We start from the raw sequence: 12,099 nt of genomic DNA, 5'->3' as shown, positions 1-12,099 counted from the left end.
ACTAAGATGTATAAATTCAAAAATCGAGGAAACGTCATGAAAGAACAGCAAAACCCCTTATAGTTTTTACGCTCTTTCCCGTTATTTATTGCTGCATTTTCCAAACTTTTCTTCGATTTTCGAATTTGAATATCTCAGCGATTATTACACTTGGAAAATTGGATTTTCTTTTGTTTGCTTCAGGAGAGACAGGGCGACAACTTTTCAACTGGAAGTTACAGGGCAGGGTGACTGTATAAAAATTTAGATTTTTTTCATTTTATTACACAATGGTTGGTGAGATAAAGGCCGCATTAGCACTTACAGGGACGACCTACATATCTTATCATATGGATGACTATTTGAAATTATTCTAATGTAAAAAAATTAAGTTTTAATGTTTCATAAATATTATAGTATGTAGTTGGAGTGATAGTAAAGCAAAAGTTCAAATTATTCAAAATTCGAAATATTCTATTCATTAATATAAGGTAAGTGTAATTTAATAAAATTAAACGTTTTAATAATTATAATAATGTATTGAATGCTACCACTTTCTGTGCCAGTTTCATCGTTGTTGTAACTAATACTTGAATAAAACGCAAACGATCACGAAAACTGCAAGTATTTGTAGAGCTTAAGCATCTTTAAGCCTCTATTTCAGCGAGTCACGCCACAGTGCGTAAATAAGGAAAGAATTGTCTCCTGTGGTGTATACGGATAGCACGCTTGTCCGGTTTGCAAGAGGACCGGGTTTGATTTCCGGTGGAAACCAGTAGACTTTTCTTTTCGAGTTCACAGCTTGGCATAATATCCAGAAAAAATTCTTTCCTTTCTACAAGTATTTCATTTGTAATTTATTATCTTTTGGATGTTCTTAAATATTGCACAAAACCTTCAAGTCGATTCAGAAAAGGAAAGATACGATTTTCGGGCTTCAACAGCCGTTTTTTTTTTTTCAAACATGTCCGTAGCCTCTGAAAGTGCTGGAATATGGACTTTCGTTATTTTCTTAGATTTGTTTTCATCCTCTTCATGAGGACATTTAATGTTACTTTATATTCTCTACTCCTCCAACAACGTCCGTATCCGTAAGTTAACCACATTTTCTTTTCTCCAGGAGAAAAGAAAGAAATGTCCGAAAGAAATATCCGTATGTTCTTGTTGAACATAAGTATGAACCTCGTTTGGGAATGGCAAAAAAGTGTTTCTAAGTTGCATCGAATTTTCCAAAATAAACTAAGAATAACTCTAGGGAGACACGAATCTTCAACACATTTTATCAGTCAATAAACTGTAGTTTCAGCACTCAACCTCTCAAAGATCACCACACACACTTTCGTATTCCCTGAGTACAATACCATCATCCAGTAATGAATCTAACATTGGTGGGTGTAAAGAAGGAATTCAAGATCCGGTAAAAACACAAGCTACAGCTGGAAGACAAAAGCCAGTCTGCGAAACTAGTAACAAAATCATAGCCTCTTAGCATCAAATTTTGTTGAACTGCAACTTTTTAATGCAGGCTACATGTTGCCGCTGTGGTGGTCGAGTGGTCATAGTGACGGACTCGCATCGCGGGGACCCGGGTTCGAGCTCCACCGTCACCACAGTGGTGGTCGGCTGAAGTTGGTTTTCTGTGGTTCCCAACTTCGAGGCGCAAATGTGAGCCGATCTCCCCGTTAAAAAGTCTCGCCACAGAGAGCAACAGGCCTACAAACAGTACAAATATTCAGTCACTACACATCACTTCTGAGATATAGATGGCAGCACTGAAAAATCATGCACAACACTAGATACGCACTCAGACTGTTAGGTACACGCACTTACACTTCCGGCACAACTCACTAGGTAGTAAATTGCCTATGGCAATAGACCTGAGTTGTGCTCGGTTTAGAAAAAAAAAAAAAAGGCTACATGTTATATTCTGGAAAATATTAGTAAACCACGGAATAACGAAAAAGATGACAAAGTTATCCAAGAATTCGTAGAAAAGAAACTTTTTGCAAGTGACGTGTTTGAATCAAACTTTGAATTATCCAAAGCATTATGGAAAACATTCGAATTGAACGGATAACTCAAGGGGAATTCCTTAAATTCGAATTAATCCAGTTCAAATTAGCTGAATTCGCTTGTATACTCTATTCAAATTTTTGCCATATGGTTCAAACAGTAAATTATCGTTTCCCATTCACGCTGGATTTTTTCAAGACAGATTCAAATTCCATGTGGAATCTAATGATTTTTTTAAGTCAATTACAAATAAATGTTCTTTATTTTCGAACTAGTCACCTGGCCAATATCAATGCAATAATCTAGTTTCTGTTCGACACTTCTAAAGCGTAAAATTCCAACTGATACTCCATGGAAACCTTAGGAATTCGCGAGTGTCTGCCGTTGACTCTACTCTATCAAACACTGTTACAAGGAAATAGACCTTTTCTAGATATTAAGCAGAGTGCATTATACAGAAAGGTCATTACTCGACATAATATCCAGTAAAGGTATATTTTCTCGATGTATTGGGCTATGAGAAAATGTCATCTCAAAAATTGTAGCATTTGATAAATCATAACTTAGGAGAACGTAATAAAAATATCTATACTGGAGAAGTATTTCATTATGAGACCATTAATAGTCCCACGATGAACTAAAATGATGAAAATCTTTGCTCTTGACCACTTCATTTTCTGCACTCGCCTCAGCTGCTGTGATGCTGGTTGCTGAATTTCAGCATAGTTAAAAAAATTCAAACTAAGTGAGCGGGGTAGAATTTCTGTCATCCACAGAACACTATAAAGATAGATACAGTATGTAACGTCCGTAGGTCTTTGGTGGAGATCCTTAAACTACCAGGGTAACCTAGGTTAACCAGGGACACAATTATAATTTTGTCGTCCTTAGGCTACACGAATTTTGCCTCCGTTCCTCCAACCTAGTCTAATTTTTTTGACCACTCATTCCTCAAACTCGCAACCCTGTTTGGTTCTTCCCCCTCTCCCCACCACTCCTGCAAGTACACCCGTGTCTTTAAGTCACTCTTTTGCTCACTCCCATGCTCACACACTCTCTAAGTCATTCGCATGCGTAAACACTGTTTTGGTCACTCACATTATTACACGGTTTTGGTCACTTACATGATTACACGGTTTTGGTCACTTACATGATTACACACTGTTTTGGTCATTCACATGATTACACACTCTTTATTCACTCGCATAATTGCATACGCCCTGGGTCACTCTTTTGATCACTCGCTGATATGGTTCCTTGCTTTATGGGTTACTGTTTCGATCATTTACACGTTTACACATGCTCTATGACATATTTTTGGTCATCACATGTTTTCACGTGCTCTAGATCACTCTTCTGGTCATTCACATGCTTGCAGATGCTCTAGGTTACTCATTGACCTGGTCACTCACTCTTTAGGTCACTATTTTGCTCACTCACATGCTTGCTTACGCTCCAAGTCAAAGTCACTCTTTTCCTCACTCATGTGTTTGCAAACTCTCTTGATCACTCACTGACCTAGTTCCTTACTGTCTCGGCGGAGGTGGACTGATTTAGGGCCATAAAAATTTTGCTGCCCTTCTCCCATTCTATTGATTTTCTTGACTGCTCATTCCTTAAATTTGCCACCTGTCTGAAGTTTCCGCCCAGGGCTATAGCCCGCTAAGCCCCTCCGTAAATACGCCATTGTCGACAGCCATATTTTTTTAATAGGCATCTTTTTTTTCAGCCACCTCGTTGGTCTTTTAACCTGTTGTGGCCTTTGCATTTGCATTTCCTTCATAGATATCTTATTCTTTGAGGCAAACCTGTCAGCATAACCTTCGTGTTTAATTATTGGCCTATCCGAACATCAAGACAGATTTTCATCGAAGTGTGTTCACCAACTTTTATACTCCGGTGACACGGGGCACCATCTTGAAAAGAATTGAATTGAGCCTATCTATTTTTATCAGGGGTTCTTAACCTATGGGTCGCGACCCACATTCGGGTTGCAGGGGCTAATGAGATGAATCGCATGAATCCGCCTATAATCCAGTTATAAATCCATTTGTTGCACCACTGGTTTCAGGGGCGTCTTAAGGATTTTAGTGCACTGGCCTGGACTCCGGGGCCCTCTCGAGTCATGATTTCATGTAAAGTATTTTTCGACATCCAAGATGGTATGGCATTATTATAGAATGCACAAATTTGCTGATTGGTTATCTATACAAAACCATAATAAAAATAAAAATTAATGAATTTTAAAATTAATTCATTTTAAAATTGCAGAAATTAATTAATGAAATATAATCCTTAAATGAAAAGAACAAAAAATTCCAGAATTTGTATGAATGAAATAACTTCAGAAGTAGAGAAAGAACTTTTTAAATTTTTTTTTTCAAATTACTGATAACTAGTGAATGAATAGTAGTTAATTAATTATATATTTTTAATTTATTAAAATGTGTAATTACTGAAAAGGAATTCTAAAATTAATGAAAAATTAGGAATAGAGAGAGCTTTTAATGATTTGGGGACCCCGCAGTTTGATTTGGGTCCCTGGATTCAGGCCCCGCTGGCCCACCTGTTAAGACATCATGGTCTGGTTTCACTTACATCACAAGGGAAATATTTACTAAGAATTTTTTAATTAAAAATTTACAGATGGGTCGTGAAATTGGTCATGTCGTTGGATTTTGGACTAAAAAAGGTTAAGAACCCCTGTTTTTTATAGTGTTTATTTCTATTTCGCCTACCTTGAAACACAGATCACGGCATCCGTGGTGATCATATCATTTGGAATAGACATTTTGATGTGCTTGGCGGAAACTGTATTATCTCATTAATATCTGCCGGACGAGTTAGGTTTTGGACTTTACAAAAAAACTTAAAAGATAAATACAAACGTACTTAAAAAACGATATATAGTACGTACTACAAACTCACATGTAAGTAATTTATCTATGTGTAAAACTTATTTTTCAAATTTCTTTTATGATTGCCTTGCATGTTTTTCTTTTTTTGTGAGGGTTTTGAAATAGAATTGACATTGACACGTCATGTTGGATTCAAACCAAAAACCATCAAATCGTGGAAAAAATCATCCATCAAAAACCACTATTTTTTTCTCTCTACTAAATGTTCAAAAATGATAAAATGACAATTTAGTAAAAATATAGCCATAATATGTCATTCAAACTTAAATTAAAAATTTGATTATTAAGAAAAAATAACTACTCGCTGGAAATCGTTTCAGATGACCATAGATAATCATTTCTGTCACAAGATTAATTGCATTCGAATTTGCAAGAGCAGAAATTAAATTAAATCCCGAAGCTATTCAACCATATGCTACATTTTCCTCGAAATCCGTAAGGTAGGCGTCGTGTTGTTCGGAAATCGTTCACCTGCCTCTGTATATTCAAGTTTAACATGTGGAATACGCAGACTAGGGTACGTCTCTCTTTCTGTGCAACCAGTCGTGACACGGAGACACTAAGAAAATTTTCATTCTTATAATGGACTTCACTTTTTTTTTAATGCTATATATGTCAGCTTATTTTCTATTTTTAATTTTATTCAGTGTTTAGTCCTCGTTCACAGAACTGCTTATCATTCAGTGAAACCACCCGAGTTGAAGGCGACAAAAAAAATGTGTCTGTGAACCTCTTGATTCACTTAAAAGAAACGATACCCCGTATATATATGGGTATTTTTTTAATATATACATGTATATTCTATTATCATTTTACGGATGTTTATTTCACCCCTAAAAAGTTTCCCACATTCTTAAAAATTACTTGAAGCGTGAAAATGCTTCAGATCGAAGCTGCAATGATAATCCATCAATTGATGTGTGATGTTCCTTTTTTTTCGCGTCTTGTTTTCGAATGTGAAAATTTCAAAAATATTTATTTTTTTCTCCACTGTGCGAGACATTTGAAAAGATTTTTCTCTACCCTTTGATTATTGTTCTTTTTTTTGGTTCCCAATCGGTCTCCGATTGATCTTTCATGCTATGGGATCAATGACATATACGATGGTTTTCGAAATTTTCTGTTACTACTGAGATTCTCGTTTATATGAATCAGGACTTCGTTATTTTCAGCTAGAAATCGATTGCGGTCTATATAGGGTGCATTGTTAACTTCTCGAACCGCAAATTACTGACGAACCGTTGATCCTACAGGCAAAAAAATAAGTATCCAAATAACTGTGGACTTCAGATACGCCATTCGTATTGCAAGGGGGGGTTGTATACCTATTAAAATTTGAAAATTGACTTTATATACGGACACCCTATGCTCAAATACCCAATGTCCTGTCTCTCCGGAGGCCAGCAAAAGAAATTCCGCGTTTCTAAGTACAATATTTACCGAGATATTTGAATTTAAAAATGAGAAAAATTCGGAGGAACGTCATGAATGAGAGGGGAAAATATTTTTCGTTATTTTATGAAATTTTTTCCAAATATTTCTCCATTTTCTGAATTCAAATACCTCAGCGAATATTGCACTTAGAAAATTGGTAATTTATTTTGTTGTATACAAACCTTGTGCAATATAAATAACGTATCTGAAGTACACACGTTATATGGATCTTTTCATAACTGCAAGTATGCCTTTAGGGTCAACGGCTCACTAGTAATTTGCGGTTCGATGAGTTAGCTATGAACCCTGTATAAAGATAAATTAACAATAAATAATAAATTCGCAAGAAAAATGTTCAATATGGTAAATATTTATAAAAAATTTTGATCAAAATGTTTTACGGTCATCGACCACATCCTGATGTGATAATAAATTGAGGGCAGTTGCCAGAAATTTTTATCGGGGAGGGAGAGTGAACTGAGAGTACAGTAATTCACAAAGACCTACTATGTGATTGCATATGCGTATGTCATTTTCCAATATTCCGTGGAGGCGGAGTCCTCTTCCCAAACACGGACTTGATCCCTTTAAGCAGTATAACAGAAACCACTAAACCTTCCCCTTTAAAATGTCATAGTCTTTTCAGGCTTTCCACGACTTTTAGTAGATGCAAACTTAGGAATACAGGTGAAATGTGAAAAAAATCAACTTTGCAAAATATCTGGGCTCGTCATTGCTAAAATAAACATGATCTGTAATCAAAACACTGCACGTAAATTAATCTTAAAGAAATAGGTATTTTAAATATGATATTGTGTGATTTTCAAATTATTTTGTCGGCTTGTTGCACATCAGAAAATTGTAAATCTTGATTCTTTGCTTGAAAAAAAAATTAATTACCAAACTGTTTTGTAGAAGTTAAAACAGATTGACATTAACGAGATCTATAAATTCTACAATATCACCTAATTTTCTTGAATTATATCAGTCTAAATGTCATCAAACGGTCAAATGAATCCTAAATTAAATTTATTTTTGAAGGTTTTCCACAGATTTGTCTATTTTTATTATGTAACTAGCTATAATACCCGGCACTGCCAGAGTTTTCTGTTTTTTTACTGGGAGCGTTAAAGAAGTTGCAAACAATTAGGACTAAAACATAAGTAAAGGAATAAACACGTCTGAAACGCATTGTTTGGGAACCCCGCCAACCAAAGAAAACATTCCAAAAGTTCAGGCCCCCGAACTATTGTGGCCCGAAGGTTTTTTGCCCATTTCGGGCTTGCCCAGGTCTGATGAACTTTTAAAGTAACCTATCGTTCAAGTTCGATCCTGTTTAGTGCATATGCTAAATTTAGTGAAGATCAGTCTAAAATTTTGTAGGTTTGTATGGGGAACATTACACAGAGACAGACAGACAGAAAATCAATTTCATATACATAGATAATACAATAAATAAAAAATTTTCTTTTTATATAAAACATAATTTCCTCGGTAAAATTCAAGTTTTTAACCCTTCGAGATGCACATGGATTTCTATTTCACAATTTATAATCTGCCATGTTCAACCACGTTTTCTCCATGGTAATTTACAAAACTTTTTATCATGTTTTTTGTAATTCGAAATTTATTACTTTATACAGACTACAATACAAGAAATTAAGTAAAAATAATTTTTGATATTAGTTAAAAGAAATAATTGATCCTAGAATATTACTGAATATTCAAGAAAATATTGCTCGCACTACTAAATTTCAGTTCTTAGATTGAGAATATTTGGTATTAATTGAAGAAATCGATAGCTGATGTGTTTAGAAAAATATAGTGCATATAACAAATACCATTCGAATTCTGTAAAAGTTTTGTAACATCACATGAAAATATGTTTTGTTATCATCTCAATGTAGTACTTTATCATTTACACAAGTCCACATGAAGTTATAAAATCGGTATCTTAAAGTTCAGGAAAAGCTTTTGAAAGAAAAACTATTCAGAGTCGTAATAAGATGCTTAGTAACCTCGTTTACGGTAAAATTCGGTTAGAAAATTCATATAAACAAATTCATTTATTTCCGATAACACGTAATTACGCCAATTAGAGATGGGAAGATCAAATGAAAATCAAGGAAGACGAAACACACTGTTTTTATAATTTTTTTTTAACTATGGAATCAGGTTTGATAAAATGGTTCAAGATATACCATTTGAGGAAAAAAAAGTGAGTATCAAATAGATTATGTAGATATCCGTAATACAAAATAGGAAATAACTTTTCGAGTTTGGTTCATTGTGAGTATTTATATGCAGGCAATTAGGTTTCTTCAATTAGGATTCAACGAAACTCCAAATCAACTAGATACCAAGTAAAAAATTAGAGCAGAAAAAAGGAAACTTTAAAGTTTAAATAACTTTGACGAGTAATTCGACTGTTATTATTAGCTTCTATTTAGAAAATATATCCATCGTTTGTATACGTACATAAATCAGTGAATGAAGTAATTTGAACGAAAAAAAATCAAATTAGATTGAAAATAATAAGAAATGGGAAATTCAAAGATTCTTCTTCAAAATAAGGAAGAAATAATGTTGATATTAATTATACAATACGTCTAATTGAATTGAAAAAGAAAAGAAGCATTTCATTCAGATGTCCAACTTTCAAGTATTTCACGGAATGAAAATTAAATTAAAAACTCTTTTTATATGAATGGACAAAAATAAAAAATTAATATGAAAAACTGTATACTAAAATCTCATGGACTACATATTTTGAAAATATAAGTACGTACTTTTATACTACATATTTATTAGTTCTTTTAATCATTAGCGCATACAGAATTTTCCCTAAGTATTGCCTTTCAAATTCAATAATATCAGATATTGTGTCTTTTTCCTTCTCTAGTGGATGCAATGAAGTTAGTTTTGGAATACGTGCATTTTGCTTATTTTCAACTATTTTAAAGATGCATGATTTCATGTTCATATCACTACTGGTTTCCCAGTTTCGGTGTTAGAGAAGTGAGATACTTTTTTGATTTTCATTTAATCGTTTCTCATTCATACCATAGTCATTTCTAATTAGATTGAACCTCTTTAAATGAATATTTTTCTTTTGAGATTCGAACTAAGACATGTCAAACCGGTGCTTGATCTGCAAACCATGTGACTTCCTGTGCTATTAATCTTTGATGAAACAATTTTTTTTACGCTGTAAATTTTTTTTTTATTCAAGAGATAGAAATTTTTAAGGTGAAAAATACTTAACACGTTCAATAAGTTTGAAATAAATTTTATTTCGACCGGTTTTGGTTCTTTAGAATCCGAATTTACTTTTATTTTAAATTTTTAAGCTAATATAGACCCAAGATTAATTAAGTATAAAAACTGAATTTTTTCGCATTTTCACGCCATTTTTTTTATAGGATTACTTTTCTTTCTTGTTTTATTGATGCTAAAGTACTTGTAAATATTATAAAAGATTGGGTCAATGGCGTGATGTGCTATTGTTTTTTTTCCCAAAGTTTTTTTTTTGTTCTTTTCCTTCAACAATCGGTTTTTCAAGATGAGAAATCTCATTTTTTTTTCTATTGTAGTATAATATAAGCTATCATTGACAATGTTTTTTTTATTATTATTTACCGGAGTTTTCCAGATTATCGGTTTAGATGCGTGACTGCTGTTTAGCATCTTAAGCACCATCTAGTGGCCATAGGTCAAGCACAATAACTTCTCCCACGAAATAGAACATAAGGTTCTATCGGGGGAAAAAAACACGCAATGTGTGTACTCTCAGCAGATACTCTTCTATGCTTTGACTATCTGTTGAATTTCGTTTTTTAATTTCATCTTGAAATTTAATAAAAGAAAAAATATTATTTTTAAAATTCGATATCCTTAAAATCCCCTTTTTTTCTTATTTATTACAGCTACTCCTCATTGGGAAATTTGTTCGTTGCGGTCGTTGTTTGTATTTGTAATAAAAAATTTGATAATAAGACACTTCATTAATTTATTTGCTCACTTTCGAATGATATTTAATTTTTTTCCCCAATTTATCAATATATTCCATTCCAATTAGTTTTAATGGTTTAAATTGAATGTTTGAATTTAAATTGCACACACAACTTGAACTCTTTATATTTTTTCTATGTTACTTAATAGCATATAAATAGCTATAGCTGATATTTATTCAAAATTATACGCTTTCTTTTAATACAGTTAATAAAAATTTTTTAATCATAAAATTAGCACTTGATTGATACGACTTTACATATTTTTTCCACCCTAACTATACGAGTTGATATTGTTAGTAGACAAGTTAAATTCAAAATGACATGGTTCCCCAGAAATAATTTTTGAAAAAATTAATCAAAAATTAATTAATTAAATTGTTTTTAATTTTATTTTAGTGACCTTATTATACCATTTGAATCCCTGCTGTGGCCTTTGCGTTGGTATTTCCATTAGAGAAAAATTATTAAAAATTTTAATGAGGAGAAGACTGGTTAAAATGCATCCCATTTTCTACTTGAATTCATGTGCAATAAATTTAACTGCGAATTCGATTCTAATTATTTATGAACAATTATTATTAATCATTATGGAGCTGTTTTAGTAAGTGTAAAAAAGCTGTAATAAATTTTTTACCTAGGTTTTCAATTAAAATCAAACTTTTTTTGCATAAACTGACTTATTGCTCTCAAAATCAACACGGATTTCTCCTATTTTTTAAATAAAGGCATTTTATATTTTGAGCTTGTTTCGGCATTTATGTGTCTAAGCAACTCCCGAACATTCCTTGTGAGTTAGTTGTTCATGCAGTTTCTATAAATTACCAACAGAATGGCTCATAGCTACACGTGGCTCGTATTTCTTGACAAGCCAAAGCAAAAGCGATTTTTAACCCTTGCATTTCAACAATTATAGAAAAGTAAGATGACAAGCAATAAATGACATTTTTGCACTATTTTAATCTATGCAAACCATATAAATACAGTGTATTGCTTAAAAAACTCCAAACACCATATTTTTTTAAATATTGACACTAAATTTTTTTTTTGTCATGAAAAATATTCAGGGTACCTCATTTGCTTAATATAACCCCCCCCCCCCCCATCAAAATTTTTCTCTCCTGCATATTTCCATGCTTGGCAATTAAAGGGTTAATGATTTCAAGTAAAATTCCAGAGAACATTAGAAATCTTTTTTTCCGAATGTTTTGTCGCTTTTAAAATTTTTAATTATTCTCTATAAGTCACTTTTAAAGTGAATTTAAAAATAACGATGTGTGATTAGTTAAGGTGTCCTACCTTTATGTCATCATCAGGGTCTTGCTTAACGGACATGTCCCTCTCGCCGACCCGGGGATAGCCACGTCTGAAGCGGCGCGGCACCGGCAAGTCTGCCGCGCTCGTCATAATAACACCGGCAGTGTCCCTACGAGACAATTTTCTCAAGTTTTATACCTTTCTTTAAAATAAAACAACACAGCCGCTCCAATTTAAGAAGAGGAAAAAAACAGCGGTAGAATATAGCAAATCCAATCACGAAATACCAATGAATAATATTATGAGTTCTTATATGATTAATGTCTTAACACTGAAAATCTTTTTCCGAAGATCAAACCACCTGATCACTGTCAGGCATTTCCGCGCTTATCATCCGAGATGAGATGAGAGAGAGAATTTAGCACGCGGTCGGCCTACAGGCGGCATCTAGTTTGTTATGAATCCTGCTGCTTGATGGTGGTAAAGGT

General features: G+C 33.3%; 1 protein-coding gene across 1 annotated transcript in view; it reads right to left on the bottom strand.

Moving 5' to 3' along the window:
* LOC149076417 (uncharacterized) overlaps positions 1–12,099 on the bottom strand; it is a 103,350-nt gene extending 91,251 nt beyond the window's left edge. Inside the window, exon 1 of the mRNA XM_089243972.1 lies at positions 11,654–12,099. Within this exon, the coding sequence (XP_089100098.1) occupies positions 11,654–11,761 (108 nt within the window). The 5' untranslated portion in view covers positions 11,762–12,099. The remainder of the gene's footprint in view (positions 1–11,653) is intronic.

Source organism: Pholcus phalangioides, unplaced genomic scaffold, assembly GCF_987345545.1.
Source record: "Pholcus phalangioides strain wild (caught in Gottingen) unplaced genomic scaffold, Ppha-v1.0 ptg000015l_1, whole genome shotgun sequence".
In the NCBI taxonomy this organism is placed as follows: Eukaryota; Metazoa; Arthropoda; class Arachnida; order Araneae; family Pholcidae; genus Pholcus; species Pholcus phalangioides.
Note: the sequence above shows the minus strand (reverse complement) of the source record. Positions and strands in the feature narration are given on the sequence as shown.